This window comes from Spermophilus citellus (assembly GCF_964194105.1).
Source record: "Spermophilus citellus genome assembly, chromosome: 1".
In the NCBI taxonomy this organism is placed as follows: Eukaryota; Metazoa; Chordata; class Mammalia; order Rodentia; family Sciuridae; genus Spermophilus; species Spermophilus citellus.
In genome coordinates, this window is record NC_138182.1 from 121,870,940 (window position 1) to 121,889,363 (window position 18,424).

General features: G+C 54.5%; 1 protein-coding gene across 1 annotated transcript; it reads left to right on the top strand.

Moving 5' to 3' along the window:
- Positions 1–3,044: 3,044 nt before the first annotated feature.
- STC2 (stanniocalcin 2) lies at positions 3,045–16,560 on the top strand. The gene is made up of 4 exons (XM_081302262.1): positions 3,045–3,372; positions 5,366–5,508; positions 7,842–8,053; positions 13,156–16,560. Exons 1-4 carry the CDS (start codon positions 3,222–3,224, stop codon positions 13,556–13,558), a joined length of 909 nt encoding a protein of 302 aa, XP_081158388.1. The 5' UTR covers positions 3,045–3,221; the 3' UTR covers positions 13,559–16,560.
- Positions 16,561–18,424: the final 1,864 nt, after the last annotated feature.

Here is an 18,424-nt window from a genome sequence, read left to right on the forward strand (position 1 = left end):
AGAACAGCTCCCATCCTTTCAGGCCCCACCTGCTCACAACCAAACGACACCTTCTGTCCTACTGGGTACCTCAACCCACTTCAAGATTCCAACTCATTCCTTTCCGTTCCTCTCATTGTGTCCCACAGAGGAAGCCCCGGGCCCCTGAACTTTTCCTGATTCCTAAAAGGAGTCAAGTCAAAGCACATCCTACGGTTTTAGCCTCAAATAACTGTGAGGATGAGAGAACAAAGTCAGCCATGATGGGCTCCCCTGATTTGTCACCACCCAGCCTTACAACACATCCCAGCCCATCTCACCAGCTCCATCTCCCTCTTAGTAACACACTAGGCAACTCCTATTCCTGACCCAAATCCTCCACTGGCCCTCCCACCTGTGATGTACACTCAGTCCCCTGGCTTGACTTGTCCATTCCCCAAAACCTTCCTTCTTAGGACTGACTGAAGGTGACTGGTGTAGAGGACACACAGGAAAATGGGAGTCTCCTGCTCAACCACAGAAGCCCCTGGAAGTCGTGAGGCAGGCCACATCTGCCTCGCCACAGTCACGTAGCCCTAAACAGAGCAGGAGAGCCACACTCCCCTGAATGGCAGGAGCACCAGCTATCTGCCCTCACTCCTCCCAGGTGTCTCAGCTCCCCTTCAGGTGGACTTGGGGTCTGGAGGGACACTGACGTCTTGGGCTTGGAATGTGGTGCAGGCCTGTTCTCCATTCATTTTAGCTTCCAGGATTATTCTCCCCCACACACACACCATTTTCATCAGCCACCATCCCCCAAATCAGGCCTGAGTGACAAATGGAGGTGAAGGAATCCACAGTAGAGAGGGGGTCACAACAAAGTCACAGTCTGTGACCCTCAGCCCCACTTCTACCCTGGTCTGCAGCCCAGGCTGGTAACCCAGCAAACTGCCTAGTGATTCTGCAAAATTCATGCAGCCCTGGTGACACTCTTGTCTGGATAATTTGACCCTGGAATTGTCCAGAGATAAACTAGGATCTGTGCTTACAACACCTCAAATTCTAGCTGCTGTGTTGTGTTCGTCTCGTTCTAAAGGACAGTTGGGGGACCACGATGTCCCTTTGCATATCTGGAGCAATCATGTTGGATCCTTCCAGGGCAGACCGGAGCCTCATGGTGAAGAAAAGCGGTACCTAAGAAAGGCAGAGGGGAGGCCTGGCTGGTGTTCCAGGTGCCCAGGAGTCTACACCTGGCAAAGGTGACTCACTCCTGTGGCAGACATCTCCTGTTTCTGTTGTCCCCCAAAACAGGTGACCAGATGCATTTTAAATGCTACATCAAAGGTGCCCTTCCCCACCACCTCCTCTCCTCCCTCTGGCCGGCTGGATGCAACGCGGGACAGCTGCAGCCAGTGGTGCTCACCCTGGCCCCCAGCCTCCGCCTTCCCCACGCCCAAGGGCAGCTGGGAGCCGGGAAGGGAAGCTTCAGAAACCTAGCAGCGGCCTAAGGATGACCTGCCCCAGCGTCTCTGTACCCCCTCTCCAGGCGTGTCACATGGCAGCCTCAATAAGGCAGGCAGTGCGCCCCGCTGCGGAGACCTGGGGCTGGTGGCCGCGGGCAGTGGGTGATGAAACCTGCCCTGCGCGTTACTGCACAGGGCGCGGGCGGGGCGCCGGGCGGGGTGGGGGAGGAGAGCGGGTACCCGGCTCACCTGTTCTCCGAGAGGAGGGTGGGGACTAGGGGGAGGGGCGGGGGCGTGCCAACACCGGTGCGTGCTGGGTGGCTCCAGGTGGCCGCACTCGCTTCCCACCCTCCCCCATCGCCGTAGACCCCCGAGCTGAGCCGTCGGGTTGACGAGGCCAGGAGCAGTTCCTGTCCCCGGCCCGGGCGCGAGGGAGACGTGAGCGTGCACACGTACACACACAGCGGGGGCAAGAGGCGCTCCGAGCGGCGCCCAACTTTCCCCTGGCTTCCTCCAGGCGGGGAGAAGCAGCTGGGGGCAGTCTCATTCCCGCCGTGCTTAGGGAGGGGGCCCAGACAGGAAAGAAGAGATGCAGAGACTTTCCCCCAGATTTTGCTTTTCTGCTTGTTTTTACCACTTCCATCCGATGACTGAGAGTAGGGAGCCCAAGCGGGGCGGCGAGTGGCACTTTAGGAAAGAGAAGTGTGTGTTTGGAGACGCCTGAAGTTGTCTTTCAAACTTGGGCCTCTGCAGCACGCGAAGCTCCGCGGGGGCTGACTCAGGCTGCCTGGGCCTCCCGGGCCACCCGCCTGGAAATGATGCAAGTCGGGATTGTCACCTGGATCCCTGCAGCCCAGACTGGACTGGGGGAGGAGCGAGACAGGATATCCCAGGTGTTGCACGACCCACCAAAAAGAAAGCGGGAGGAGGCGGCGGTTGCTCAGGGCAAATAACTTTAGTACTTCTTTCTGTTCCGGTCTTCAGTCATGTTTGGTTTTACTTTGTTTTAACGCAAAGCGTCTCACGCTAAGAATTCCCATGGGCGTTCAGTTTGCCCGCAGGACCACTGTGCACAGGTATCTCAGTTCCAACCTCTCAAGACCTCGGGGCTGCGGACCTTCCTGAATTCCAAACTGGAAAGAGGAAACTCGCAGCCTGATGAGGTTGTGACGCGAGTCAGGGACCTGGGTAACTCGGTCCCAGCGCGAATCGTCCCTTCTCACCCTCTAACTGCAACCGGAGCTGGGCTCCACTTTGATTTTTTTTAAGTCTGTTCGGCCATTGCCTCGGAGCACCCGCACACGCGCACGCATCTCTGGCCGCGCTCACACACACACTGGCACACACGCACGCAAACGCTTGGCCGCCGCCAGGTCGGCAACTTTGTCGGGAGCTCCCAGCGGCGCTCGGCTTCCTCCCGTAGTAGTGGGGCGCAGGCCCCGCCTCCAGGCTGTGTTGTCAAACGGGCCAGGGTCTCGGATTGGTCCAACCGCCGGGACAACACCTGCTCGACTCCTTCATTCAAGTGACACCAGAGCTTCCAGGGATATTTGAGGCACCATCCCTGCCATTGCCGGGCACTCGCGGCTCTGCTAACGGCCTGGTCACATGCTCTCCGGAGAGCTACGGGAGGGCGCTGGGTAACCTCTATCCGAGCCGCGGCCGTGAGGAGGAGGGAAAAGGCGAGCGAGGAGGAAGAGTGGGAGGAGGAGGGGAAGCTGCGGAGGAGGAGGAGGAAGAGGAGGAGGAGAGGAGCACAAAGAACCCAGGTCTCCAGGCGGGAGGTTTATACCAAGAACCATGTGTGCCGAGCGTCTTGGTCAGTTTGTGACCCTGGCTTTGGTGTTGGCCACCTTCGACCTGGCGCGGGGGACCGACGCCACCTACCCTCCCGAAGGTCCTCAAGACAGGGGCTCCCAACAGAAAGGCCGCCTGTCTCTGCAGAACACAGGTAAATGCGTGCGCCCTTGCGGCCACGAGCTGCGGGAGAGAACCCTGTGCACCCACGCAGCGCGCCCTGGGCGTTTCGCCCAGAACCGGACGCCCACCCCCGGCAGCGCAAACTCCTGGGGTGGCGCGGGACGTGCAAAGGAAAGCGCAAGGCCAAGCTATGTCTGCGCCGGGCTCGGAGCGCCCGGAATCTGCACGTGCTAGCAGGGTGATGAAATGGCTGGGGCAGGACTTGTTGCTGTCCTCCCCCGGGGTTGAGGGGAAATGAGGCAGCCTTCGAGTCTCGGGTCCAGTGCAAAGCGTACTTCTCCATTCCGGCTGGCCGGAGGGAGGCTCCGAGGGTCCCCCGAGCCGGGCTAAGCCCTGCATCGGGGAGAACCTCTCTTTTACAGCTGGCCAGCCGCGGCAGGACTGCTTCACTCCTTCCTCAAAAGATGCCCGATATCCCAGAACTTTGCTGGCTAGACGAATTGCATCGCGAACTTCCCCGCGGGGGCATGGCTTTTGAAAGGGATAGGGATCGCGCAAAACGTACCTCCGTGGTGCTGCCGCAGTCCTCGGTTCCTGGGCAGGTCAGCATGAGAAGAAATGGTGACAGGACCGAACCGTGCGCCGCCTCTGCTCGACCGGCTCTGTGCTCACCGGCGAGCTCCGAGCAGAGCAGAGCCAGGCGTGCGGGACACCGGGCTGGCTCTTTTCCCAGCTTCGGGGAGAGAAGGAAAATCGCCTAGAGCTCCTTCACTCTGCACCCAATCCCGCTGTGTTCTGGGGGGCTGTGCGAGCGCCGCAGAGGCGGCGAGCGTGCGCTCACCGCCCTAGCAGGAATGCACGAATACCCACAGGGGACGCCCCAAGTGAGTGAATCGCTGCCCTGCGCCCTGTTTCCGGTTTGCGCCGGGGGTCCTCCAGGAGCCTCTCACCTTCACTTGCCAGGGAGGGCGCCCTCCACACCCCAGGACCCTCGCGGAACCCTTCCCCTTCTCCAGAGCTTTCTCTGGGAACTGAATCTGATTCTAGGTGACCCTCCACAGATACACCCCTCATTCGCTAGAGGAATCGGAGTGCGGATTGTCTGCTCTGACTCCGCCCTTCTTCCAAAAGATACTTTTCTGATGTAATTTTGTGGTCGGTTTAAATCAGAAAATTGGGTAGGGGGAGGGAGGGAAGAGGCTTCCCGCCTGCGGCAGCCTGTTAACTCCCAGGGTCTGTACTTTCGGGCAGTCGAATTAGAAACACATTCTGCGAAGGAGGGCAGCAAGCGCTGGGGCCACGGGAATTCCAGGGGATTAAGTGATACCTCACACAGGATCCTTAATTAAGAGGAACCCCTAAGGGCGGACGGTGGACGGTGGCCTTCTGGCAGGCTAGCCAGGGTCGGATTCGATTCCCCGAGCCTGCCAGCAAACCGCGGCTTCCCTAGCTTGGTATTTTTAATGCGGATGGTTTGGAGGCGCTGCCTTAATAGGAATTTTGTTTTGATTTTTAGGTGTTGAATCATAAAGCTGAATTGAAACTGCTTTGGGGACGCTCTCATTTGGGGGTCAGGAAGGAAATGACTGATTTAATAGCTACAGCTTCTACAGATCCGAGTAGAGAAGGGTATTTCATTGATGAAATACCTTCATCTTAAAATCTTATTTTTGTCTGTGAGTTTAAAAAGCTGATATTAATATGTTTTCTGCTCTCAAACTACACGTTCCCATAAATGCTTTAATAAAATGGAAAGGAGCAGGGAGAATACTCAGACTTAATTTCTGATTCTGATTTTTATAATTTTTGGCTAATGTTTACAAATATTTACAAATATCACATTTTCTGTAAGTGGTATTAGTGATGAAATTTGGTTTCCCTGCTCTTCAGTTCTGATATGGTTATCACTGACTTTTTTTCCCCCTTACATTTTCCTCTGGTCCTCACTGACTTTTCCTTCAGCTGCCCTGTCTATGTTCCCCAGCATGGCTGAGTTGTGTATATATTTGTAATTTTCATTTTAGCGGAGATCCAACACTGTTTGGTCAACGCTGGCGATGTGGGGTGTGGCGTGTTTGAATGTTTCGAGAACAACTCTTGTGAGATTCGGGGCTTACATGGGATTTGCATGACTTTTCTGCACAACGCTGGAAAATTTGATGCCCAGGTAAAGACCACACAGAGCGTGAAGCATGTTTCAGGTTAGCACAGTGCGATAGAAATGTTTGCTGGAAAAAGTCCTTAACAGACTCCTTAACTCCTTAACAGGTTTCCTTAGCTGTTCTTGGTGTTAATTTCAGGGCTTGCAAGAGACATTCCAGGTGTGAGCAGGATGCCAGGGTCTCCCCAGGGCACTGATGTCCTGCTGTCTTTATGTAGGTGAATCCTTCTACACTCTTAAGCTGTGTCTACACAGGCAAAGAGAGCCTGCATACCAGAATCATAGGAAATGATGGACACCTTGGAAGAGAGGACACATCGTTTCTGTTCACCCAGAACCCAGTCCCCAAAGCCATTGCATGAGGGACAGTAGGCTAAAGGGGCAGGGGCAGAGACCCCCAGTATTACATTCCAAAAGCTTTTTCTACCTAATAGGTGGGGTGGGGGGAGGGGCAGGCAAACTAGACTCTTCAAAGCCTCCAAAAGAACAGATATTTATTCCTTCTAAGTAGCAGGCTCTTTTTTCCCAACCTGAAAAGTCAAAGCCATGAATGAAACGCTGTGTTTTTCTTTTGTTCTATATCATAAATATGGCTAGGATCTGACCCAACTGAGATATTCTGGGGTCCCAGGTTAAAGCTGAGTTGCCACTCAGGGCAAGGACCTAACAAGCACCTACGACTCCAATGTCTACAACCCAAATAAACGCATGCTCCTATGCACGAGGCACTAGGCCCCCGCCCCCTTCATTTTCTCCCTGGTCCCAGGTGCCCTGTTGAGACACCGTGTTACTGTGTATCATAAACTTCATCTCCCATTTCACTGGGGCACAGTGACAGCGCCTGAAGAGGCCACAGTGGAGGTGTGATTCATGCACATGGGCCGTCAGCAAGCCTGACATCCTGGAGGGCCTGACAGGGGTTGGGCCTGGGAGCCAGCCGGGAGGCAGCAGGCCCGCTGTCTAACCACAGAGGATGTGAGCTGGCAACAGGGGAAACAGACCAGGGAGGAAAGAGCACAACTTTGAACTCGAGGCTCCCTAATAACGCATCCCTTCTGGATTAACTGGAATTAGGAAGCGTAATAGGAAATCCGGAGGAAAGATGTGTGCTGAAGAGCAATCCCACAGGATGTCAGGGAAGGAGACCAGAACAGGTCGCTCTGGCCCTGGAGTGAATTAATCTCCCTTTTTTCCTCAACCAACAGGAGCATGTCCTCGTGTCCTCGAGTTAGAGGCATCCCCACCAGTCAGTTCCCGGCACAGAACTAGTTAAGCCCTCTGTCCCGTTTGGCTCCTACTGGAGAGCTGCAGGAGAAGGGGCCACAGGGTGGGTTTTCAGCCCTCAGACGCTCTCTGGGCGCATTTCAGTTGCTTCTAAAGAGAGAACCAAAATAAATGTGCTGGCTGGCTTCCCGTGTCCAACCTAAACCATTGACTGTGTCTCAAGTGGCTTCCCGGGTCTAAAACCCAGGGTGGCCTCTAGGACCACAGCTTGTTTCTAGAGTAAGGGAGGAGGCTGCGGGGAATCCTAGGCGGGCACCCAAGTGCCCCCTGCCCAGGACACTGATAAGGAAGCCAGGGCCGAGCTCCCTCCACAACCCCAACAGCTGGCTCCTTTCTAGGATAAGCGCAGCCCTAATGGGGTTGCCAGGGAGGAGAGCTGCGGGCCAGATGTATGCGGGCCTCTCCGAGGCAGGAGTGTGGGGGAGGGCCACTCGGCTCAGATGCTGCCAGGCTGGGTGCCAGGCAGCCTTTTAGTGGCAAAAATCCTAACAGTTTAAAGGAGTAGAGTCATTTTTTGGAAGGGCAAAGAATGCTCCTGCTTGAAGAATAAGAGGAGGCCCGAGTGGAGCCAGAGGCCCTGAGGCAGGAAGGGAGGCCCGCGGCCTCCATCTTGGTGAGGCTCCTGGAATGGAAGAAGGTGCAGCTCAGCGGCCAACGGGCACCTTCCACTCGGGAAGGACCCTTGCTGAGAACCACAAAGGAGTCATGGCCCAGTTCCCCGGGTGTTCCAGAAAAGCTGCCACCCAGCCGCCAGCCCTGAGCTGCCCTGACAGCCTCGGAAGCCCCAGTTCAAGGGAAACGAAAGGCGCAGCTGGGGAGGAAGGAGGCAGATTTGTTAGTGCACAACACTAACATCCTTTCTGGCGCGGTGCCGGAGGTGTCCTGTCACTCTGGATGTACCTCCGATGTGCCCCGTCACCTGGGAAGGACATGAGTCTGGGACAGGGCCTGGGATTTGTTGTCCTAAAAGTCCTGTGTGACAGCCCCAGAAAGATCAGTGCAGGCGCTAACGCCTGGCCTTCCGCCCTCTCCTCTCCCCTCCCCTCTGCTCTCAGGGCAAGTCGTTCATCAAAGATGCCTTGAAGTGCAAGGCCCACGCTCTGCGGCACAGGTTCGGCTGCATAAGCCGGAAGTGCCCGGCCATTAAGGAAATGGTGTCCCAGCTGCAGCGGGAATGCTACCTCAGGCATGGGCTGTGCGCAGCGGCGCAGGAGAACATCCGGGTGATGGTGGAGATGATCCACTTCAAGGACCTGCTGCTGCATGAGTGAGTACTGCCTGCAGGGCCCCGGAGGGCGGCCGCGATGGCGTCCAGCCTGAGGGCCTGATGTCCGAAGCTGCATTCCCAAAAGCTGTCCCCCGGGAGCCCCTGTCCTGCTGGCTTTCAAAAAAAATGAGATTTTTTTTCATCACCACTTTCCAAATCCTGGGCCGAAGAAACAATATTACTTTTACTCAAATGTTTAAAATCAGAAATTCTCATCTTCCCCCTAGCCAAGGAAGTCTCTGAATATCCCAAATAGCTGCAGGGTCGTCCTTGTGGGCAGCTGAGTGCAGAGACATCTGTTGGACCCGGCACTGTGCTGAGTGCTGTGTCTGAACCTCTCACCTGACCCTCGCAGCAGCTCCAAGACTTGGATGCTTTGACTGGCTTTTTACAGATGAGAAAACTGAGGTGAAGGCAAAGCTGGGACTGGGGACCAGGCAGCTTAACTGAGAGCCTAACAGGCAGCTCTTAACTGAGAGCAGTGCTTCCCCTGACCCCAAGGCTCTCCTTTCTTTGAAAAGCCCCTACCAGAGAAAATGCAAAACAAACATCAAAAACTGATCTGCTAAGCATTGGCATGCCACACCAGGAAAATGTGACAGTCTTTATTGGAAGACTTGCAATTCACAGATAAGCCCAGGACTCCTCATTCTTTAAAAATGGTCCCAGCTTTCAGATCCTAATTTTTGCAGAAACGTAAAAGCCAGTGGGTACACAGTTGTTCCTAACATGAGGGACGAGCCAATGGCTCCTTCCTCGGAGCAGCTAACAGTCCAGTGCATATCACTGACAGTTTGAGGGCACCCATGTTCTTCCTACAGGGTGGCATGGTGCCAAGTCAGTACATGAACTCTTGTTCCTCAGTTCATGCCATGACCTGCTCCCAGCTATGTCACTAAACAGGCTACCCCACCCTCACCCCCAGTATCACCTCAGTCATGGAGGACAACAACCCTCTGCCGTCACTACCCACTTGGTTATAAGGTTGCAGGTATCTTGCAACAGCCTCTGGATCATAAGGTGTGTGGGGCATGGATGCGGGCAGCTCTGGCCAAAAGCGAGAGTACGTTGCCTTTTCCTTGAATCACACCAACACCTCATGCAACAGTTTCATTCTTCCAAATACGTCTAAGAGAGCAATAGTAAGCAATAGTAATAACAGCATCAACAACAATGATAACCATCCTTTTTTCCTAATGTGCCAGGTTTTTGGCCAGGGTCTTTGTGTGAATTAACACATCTGTCTTTCCCAATCATGCTACAAGATAGAAATTACTGTCCCGTTTTATAGAAGAGGATAGTGAAGGCTGAACCTCACTCCGGGGTTTGAGTCCTCCTCTTCAATGTGGGGATTGGTGGTGTGCAGTCATCCCTGAGGGCCTGGAGCATCCTCCTCAGATACACAAAGCCATAGGTGCTCAAGACTCCTATATAAAATGACATAGCTTTTGCCTATAACCTGCACACATTTATTTATTTGTTTGTTTTTAATTTTCAAAAGTGTTAGTGCATTACAGTTACACGTAATAGTGGGGTTCATTTGACATATTCGTAAACACACAGAGCAAGTTTTCTCATTTCAATCCCAACCTGTATGCATAAATCATCTCTAGAGGACTTATAATACCGAATGTAACGTAAATGCCACGGAAATTGTTGTTGCCCTGTATTGGTTAGGAGATAATGTCTAGGGGAAAAAAATAATCCGTACAAGTTCAGTACAGATACATTTTGTTTTCCAAATAGTTTTGCTTCGTGGCTGGTTGCGTCCACAGATGCAGAGGGCATAGGTACCTAAAGCCAGTTGTCAGGAACTAGCCAGCTGTCAGAACCCAACCTCCTTGTTCCTGGCCTGTCCTCTCCTCACCATACCTGCAGAGGCCTCATGGTCACCAAATATAGTACAGTTCTTTGCTTTTCTCAAACCGATCCCCCTGTCTCACACAGTGAGCTCTGTGAAACCCCTTTCCTTCCAGGTACCCTGAAAAAGATGCACGCCCCATGGCTGAGAGACTCCATAAGTCCATTTGCCCCAGCCCATCCCCCACTGTCACCCATGAGACAGCTTGTTGACTATGGGCCCGGGGTGCAGGTTTATAAGTCTACAATGTGTTGTTGAGTGTCTTCTTTGGGGGAGTGAAGTTTTGAGGGTTTTGCATGCTGTCCCCCTGAAACGGAAGGAGCTCAGTGGCTGTCTAGTGTCTCCTCATGGCGACCTGGCACGTTGTGCCCCTCAGGCCTTTGCCCACTTGGCCCGCTCTAGAAAAGCAGAAGGCCTGCTCTGATCAGGAGTGGCTATGTGGTCACACACAGGTCCTCTTGCTTCTGGCTAGGCCAGCCCCTCTGAGCAGTGAGTCCCTCCAAATACCAGCTCCCCCAAAGCCCCCATCAGCAGCCCTCATGAAGCCCAGCCGCACAGTGCCTCGCTACACAGCAAGCTCAATTGCCTGAGATTTTTAGCTTTTTATTTTTTTGCCATCTTAACTGATTCAAGAAGGCCCTTACAAATTGTGTGGCATTGGTCACAAATGAGAATGAGAACTGTATTTGATTAGAGAGGACATACAGTCACCCTAGAATTCACAGCACTCCTCCTCGCCCCAGCCCTATTTATCCCAAAACAAGCACATTGCAGTTAGAGCAGCCATTTCCAACTCCCGGGGCCCTCTGCTCCCTGCCTCCTCCTCCCGCCCATCTTTCTCGTGGTCATCTGCCTCCCCCTAGCTGCGGGCAGCCTGCTCTGGTCTGCACACAGCCTGTCACTGGGTGCTGGCGGCCAGTGATGGTTCAGAGCCTCCCGGCACATCCCCCTCCAAGTATTTTTTTTAGACTGTTAGCCTTGCTGACACCCAGTCAAGAGAGCTGGGCTTTGTCATTAGACACGGCTTGTCCTGCAGCCTGAGAAGGCACCGTGCCAGCTCCAAAGGCTTAGATGAACTCACTTAAGCACACACACCCCTCCGCGCGGCCACAGCCTCCCGGGAGAGAGCCAAGGGCTGAGGAGAGCGTGGGTTAGGCCTGCCTCCTGGGGTCCATGTCCTCCCCTGGGTTCTGCAGGCGTGTCTCTGGCAGATAGAGCACACCAGGGAGGGAGGCCGGGGCAGGCTGCACATTCCCAAGACAGCCTCCCCAGCTCGGGGCAAAGAAGCCTGAGGGAGGGAATCCACCTAAACCCCAAAGACAGACACAGCCCCTGCCATGTACACCTGGGCCCAGGGTGACAGGTGCTAGGACCCTGTGGCTTCTTTAGCAGAGATACTTAGTGAACTTGAGGAACCGGAGCCATTTTTCAAGGCAGAGGAGTCAAACATGCATTGAGCGCTTTCTGCCCTGCGTTGCCGCATGCAGGCCTTCCACGAGGTAGCCAAGGAGGCAGTGTCTTGCTGGCACTGGCACTGGAAGTGCCCAGCAGCCAGGCACAGATGATGCCAACGGCATCCAGGAGGACTTAGAAGGCAACTTGAACTCCACCAGCCAGAACACTCCTCTCTGCTATCAGCCGGCCCCAGGCCTTCCTGCCCTCTTAGCCACCTTCTCCCTCTTATCAGTCGATATCCACAAAGCGAGGACAGTTTACCCAATCACAACTTGAGGACTAATTAATCAAGCAGCGGTCAACACTGCACACGTCTTAAGACAGCCACAGTGCGTTGCACAGAAAGATCACAGGCTCTTCCACAGCCCTCCAGGCCAGGCTTGTTATAACCACCCCATGTTCCCAGTAACTTCCCTGCTCAAGGAGACATCAGAGCCTGTGATGCTCATGATCAGATGCATCCAGGACCTTGGCTAGCTAAGGGCTACTTTAAAATGTTGGTCAGTGGGGCTGGGGTTGTGGCTCAGCAGTAGAGCACTCTCCTAGCATGGGCAAGGCCCTGGGTTCAATCCTTAGCACCACATAAAAAGTAAATAAATAAAACAAAGGTATTGTGTTCAACTACAACTAAAAAATAAATATTAAAAAAAAATGTTGGTCAGTGGGCTATGGGCCTACCTCATGGTGGAGCCCTTGCCAGGCATACAGGAGGCCCTGGGTTCAATCCCCAGCACCAGGAAGGAAGGAAGGGGTTCACCCCGATGAAGCATTCCATAGCCACCCCACCTGGGGAGTTCTGAGAGGCCAGCGAGAGCAGGACAGGCTGAGCAGCTGGGCCCATGCACATCAAGGCAGGCCTGCCCCGCCGTCTGCATGCACCCTCCAGCCCTGGGGGAACAGTCTCCCTGAAGGGCATCCAGAGCGAGCCAAGCAACAGGCTGTGGCTCATTCCAAACCAGGAGGCCTGACCACTGGCCCTCACCCCAATCCTGGGGAAGCCCAGACAGAAAGAATGAGGATGGTCAGAACACATACATGTGCGCACACGCGTACACACACACACACACACACACACACACACACACACACCTACACCTGTGACCCAGAGGGACAGCTGCATGGGAAATGATGCTGTAGGCAGGTGTCTTCCCCAAGCCCCACCACCCAGTCCACAGTCCTCCTGGTACAGAGGGCCGTACACCCAGTAACCCCTGAGAACACCCTTCCTCATGAGCCTAAGCCAGCAGCAGACAGGTGTGGGGAGGACCTTCGGGAGGGGGCCCTAGAGGAAGGTCCCTGGTACAAAGCAGTTGGCCTCACTGTCACCACAATGCTGGGGCTCTTGGAAGCCATCAGAACCCCTCTCTGAACCCTGAACTTCGTGGCTCCTCCTCTGCTGACTGAGGCCCTCCCCCTTGCCCAAGGCTGTTGCACTGACCCCGGGTTCTGGCATCAGTCATCAGCCCCCACTCCTGCAGTCTGCCTTTATTCCAGTGCCTGGGCCCTCAGCTTTTATCCCAAGCACCTGCCATTGCCGCTGCCCTTTGTTCTGCTTGGGCTCCCTCTCTACAGCGACTCAGGGGTGAGAGTCCTTGCCTGCATGGAGCCTGGTCCACAGGGCTGCCCAGGAAAGACCCAGAGGCTGGTGCTCCATAGAGGGGCTCCAAGTGGTTCCAGGAAGGGCCTCCAGCACTGGCCCCTCCCCTTTCCTGACCTGATCACAGCTCTCAGGGCCTCTTTGGGACTCCGTCCATCCTCAGTGTCTCTCTCTGCTCTCCACCTCCAGACCCTACGTGGACCTGGTGAACCTGCTGCTTACCTGCGGGGAGGAGGTGAAGGAGGCTGTCACCCACAGTGTTCAGGCCCAGTGTGAACAGAACTTGGGAGGGCTGTGCTCCATCCTGAGTTTCTGCACCTCAGCCATCCAGAGGCCCCCCACGGCATCCCCTGAGCACCAGCTCCAAGGGGACAGAGCCAGGCTCTCCAGGATCCACCGCGGGGAAGCCAGCCTGCACGTCTCAGAGCCCAGCAGCAGGGAGGCTGTCAGAGGCCCCAGGGGTGAGCGAGGCAGCAGAAGCCACCCACAGGCCCAGGCCGGGGGCCGAGCGGGGAGCCAGGGGACCCAGGGACCTTCTGGAAGCAGCGAGTGGGAGGACGAACAGTCTGAGTACTCTGACATCCGGAGGTGAAGTCAAAGACCGGCCATGAAATCTTTCCTCCACGCCGTCCATTTTCTTATCTATGGACATTCCAAAACATTTGCCATTAAAGAGGGGGGATGTCACACGCAGGATTTTGTGGGATTGTGGACTTCATGACGGTGTGTGAACAGGTGAGATGGAGGCTCCTGGGGCAGCGGGGTCTCAGCGGGCCTGGTGAGCTGGGCACCTGCATGTGCTCAAGGGCATCCCGCGACCTCCTTGTATCTCTGTCTTCTTCCCATCGTGGGCCAGTGAGTGGTGGGCTGCCGTGTACCCTGCTCTGGGGGAGGTGAATGCCCACCTGCGCTGGGCCAAGCACGGGGGCTAGACCCTGCAGCCTCTGGCACTGTGGGAGGGCAAGGCGGGGCCAGAGGGGAGAGAGGATGTCTCCGGAGGCACAGGGGCTGGTGCACAGGAGCCGCACAGTGCTCTGTGGAACCCGAATTCAGTTTCCTGCATGGGGCCTCTTGGTTCAGAGCTGCTTGAGGGAGCGAGGGCAGAGTCATTTCCATGTGTGATTTCTGAGCCATTGTTCTGCCCGGGGGACACAGTCCAAGGGAGTGACCCCTGTGTGTTTATACTTTAACCACTGCTTCCAATCTCGATTTCACTTTTTTATTTATCCAGTTACATCTATATATCTGTTGTCTAAATAAATGCCTTTCAAACAAAGCAACTGGTTCATTAAAACCAGCTCAAAGTGGGAGGAAAAACAGCCCCGGCCCACCCTTTGGGGCCCAGTTTTTTAAAGTGCAATTTTTAAAAGAATCCAGTAGCCCAACAGCACTGTGCCTGGCCTGGGCTCACATTCACCTGGGACAGACCTTGTACCTGTGAGGGAAACGCACACAGGGAGACCATCAGGCAGCTCACCTTGACCCACCGCCAGGTCCCAGCAAGCCCTGTACCCGCCACCCTGCGAGGCCGAGCAGGAAACCTGGCTTCCCCATGCTGGAGGGAAAAAAAGGGGAGAAGAAAAGGAGATTGCTGAGGCCACCCATCGAGAGGCCCACCAATGGCGCCCACCTACAATCCCAGCAGCTCAGGAGGCTGAGACAGGAGGATCACATGTTTGAAGCCAGCCTCAGCAACTTAGCAAGGCTGTGAGCAACCTAGCAAGACCCTGTCTCAAAATAAAAAATTAAAAGGGCTGGGGATGTGGCTCAGTGGTTAAATGCCTCTGGGTTCAATCCCTGCTACCAAAAAAAAAAAAGGCGGCTAACCTTCAGCATGAGTGGAGGTGAGGCTGGAAACCTCCACAGGGCAGATCTTATTTGGAAAGTGAGCGATGAGGAGGGGAGTCAAGCGGACAGAGAGCAGAGAGGAGAAATGGACTCACTGAGGAAGGGAAGGGAAGGATTGTGCCAGGAGGGAAGTCCATGTGGGGGGTGGGGTTTCTTGCAGTTTTCAGCTCATCTCTTTGATAGGCATTTCTCCCCAACAGGCTGTCAAGTTAAAGCCCAACCCTCTCACAGCCATACTCAAATAGGAGTCAGTTTGGAAGGCCTGGCCAGGCTTCCTGGGTCTTTCCAAAGCAGGGGTCAGCAGACCTTTTGTGTAAAGGGTCAGAGAGGAAATAAGTCTTTTCAGCTTGTCGGCCGAGCTGTCTCTCTGCAGCTGGTCAACCCTGCGGTGAGAGCTGGAAGCAGCCCAGACAGAGACCAGTGGGCTTGGCCCTGTTCCAGTAAGGTTTTGTTGAACAGGCCCCCAGCTGGACTTGGCTCAGTTTGTTGATCTCTGTTCTAGGGAGTGGCCCAGAGGGTCTGCATCTCCCCTGATCTCTCCACTAGCTCGGTCTCCCTCGCAGTCATCGGAGGCCAGAGATGAGCTCAATTTACCTACATGTCAGTGATTTATTTATTCTAGGGAATATCTTTGCTCCAAACACAGCTGGTCTTTCTAGGCCCCAAACCCAATCTCTCAAGGTCCACGTGGTACAGAAATCATTTGGGGGTGGGGGTGGGGTGACATGCTGGGAGAAGCACCCAGAAGACCTGGGGTGCAGAGCGCAGAGGGTTGGTGCATTTAATCCAGCTCAACCCTCGAAGGGAGGGAGGAGGCACTGAATGTCGCTCTGCCATGAGAACAGGTGTAAACCATGGTGACGGTGTGCCACGGCCACCACAGCAGGCTGGCATTTCTTTCCAGCACTCAGGAGCTAACCAAATACCCCCTGCCACGGTGGTGTGCGAACGTCTCTGGGTCTGCCTACTGATGTCCCCTTGGTTGCTTCTATTGTAAATATTTGTCACTTGTATTTATTACCTCTGTGCTTCCCCCCAAGGCCTGACCTGGCTCGCCATGCTCATTCAAACCCCCTGACGGGTGGCGGTGGTGTGTTGTTCATGCCACGGCTTGGTTGGTTTTTTTCCTTCAAGAGTTAGGGGACTGTCATTCCCTCTGACTCGCCCGGGGACAGGCAGCATGAAGCAGCACTGGCAGCTGCAGTCCTCCTGCTCCTGGCTGTCCATAGGCGGTGTGCGTCCAGGGAACATCCACACCATCTAAAGTGGGGGGGGGGGAGCAGTCGCTGAAAACAGCCGCGCCCCTCGATCCGTGCTCCGTACAAATTCACTCTTGAGCCTTCCTTTGAGGAAGGATGTGGATCTCCAAATACAGATGCCGTGTTTATTTTGAGCTCCGCATCTTAACAACATGATCTGAACACCTCTCCTCTGTATCAATAAATAGCCCTGTTATTCCCAAATGGAGGGGCCCGGAGAGTGAAAGGCTGACACCAAAACTAAATAAATAGAAAACATCAGCCCAACATCAGTCACACTTTGACACACACACAGGCAGAGATTTAAACTCCAGCCCAGTAAAAGGCGTCACCAACCCAACACGGAAAAACAATGCTTGCCGAAGTCACTTCCTAAGGAAGAGCAGCCCCGACTGATCTCAGAAGTGGCACCACGTGGGCTGGCTAAGTCAGAAGGTCTGTTTGTGAGGGTCTAGGCAGCAGGTTCTGTACGTTGTCACACTGCATTATTTTCCTTCAAGGATCAATAAAGGTTTTAAATAAATGGCTTTCACTGGAGCAGTGTCATTGACCTAAGGGGTGGGGGGGTCTGACATCCAGTACAAAGGGGGACAGCTATGGGCAGGTGGGCTCTTGACAACTGTGGGAGGTGAAGAGGAACCCCTGGCTTCTCCTCCTTCAGGGGGCTCTGACCAAGCCGTGCCCGAGCCACCCAAAGAGGAGAATGCTGCCCCTTCCTCCAGACTGACCCTGCAGCAGGCACCATGCGCTTCACAGTGGGTGGATGCTGGCACGCTCTGGGAGCTCACCGCCTCCTGCAGACCCTTCCCCACCCTGCAGGATGGAGCTGGAGCCCGGTTCTCTGCGTCTATGCCACCACGGGAACACCCAGTGGGCACCACAGCAGGCAGTTGGCACGCATTACCTCATCCTGACTCTGCCCCACAAATAGTAGGTGTGGTCCTCATCTTTCAGGTGAAAAACCCAGGTATGGCCTTGCTGAGGAGTTGGGAGCATGAACTCAAACCTGGGAGGTGACCCCTCAGCCTGCATGTTTCCCTCCTCCCCAGGCCTCCACCCACAGTTTATTTCTAATTTAAGCCTATTAGTATCAGTCCTACTTCACCCGAGGCTTAGGGAAAGAATAATTATGTTTATAGCACCAACCTCCAAGGAGCTTAGAGAGAAAAATCACTGCCCTCACCTTTCCTCCCAGCAGAGAGTGAAATTCTGGTTAAAACAAGGGAGAGCAGGAGAACAGAGCACCGATGGCTTGTCTTTGCTTGGGTTAGTCCCCACAGAGGAAAACATCTGGGGAGCCTCTGGCTTTGGGGAACACACAGTAGGAGCTGTTTCCATCAGACTTGCCCGTCACCAGCCCTGTCTGAGAAGCCAGGTCCCCTGAGCTCTTCACCACAGGTGTTCTCATCCCGACAGCTGCAGACTCTTGGGGCTCTGGAAGTGCCCCCTGCACTATAATAACGATGTTATTTCCAAACCCCATTTTACAGATACAGAAACTGAGGTTCGAAGACATCTTATTCTGCCCGCCACCGGCCACAAGGCTGGCACGCTCAAGCAGTGTGGCCCACACACCCACCCCCATGCCAATTCTGCTTCATCCGCCTGGCCATCTCTCTCCCAGGTGTGAAGTCGCCAAACATGACCAAGCCAGCTCAAGAATACAGCTCCCCCCACCCCAGAGCCCTCAGGATTGGTCCAACCCAATGGCTTGGTATTATTAGGCCGTGGGAGGGAGGAGGCAGAAGGTTTCCAAATGTGCTTGCATTTAAGCAGTTTCCAAAGGGAGCTGGAGCCGCACGCCCCAAAATCTGGAGACAGAAATCCGAATTCGTTCTAAAGTCAACAAAAAAGAAAACCCCCTGCTGAGGAGGGGACAAGCCTTGGCCAGAAAACAGGTTTTATGTGAATTATTTTTTGTGGGTGGAGAAGAGAAGAAAGAAGCCTTGGTCTAGTAGTCACGCGTTCCTGCTTCATCAGCAGTTCCACTTTTACCACTCCCCAAAAAGAAAAAAAAGAAAATCAACCCACTCCCCAAAGAGAACAGAGGAGAAAGGTCACAAAGCCATGGAGCCCGTGGCCGGGAACCTGCCAAAGACAGAACAGAAGCCACCTGACACCTGAGGACCTGCAGCCATGGCCACCATTGACCTCCAGGTCGGCCTGGGTGACTGGGGGAAAGGAGACAAGTTCCGCTGAGGCCTTCTCAAGGGCAGACCAGGTGTTCACGGGAGCTGAAGAGAAAGATCGGCTGGCCCCATATCCCATTACCCAGCTTCTGGAAATTTCTGTGGTTCTTAAGTTAAAGTGGAGTACCCACATAAAAAAAGGAGCAGTGTGCTAGAGGACGT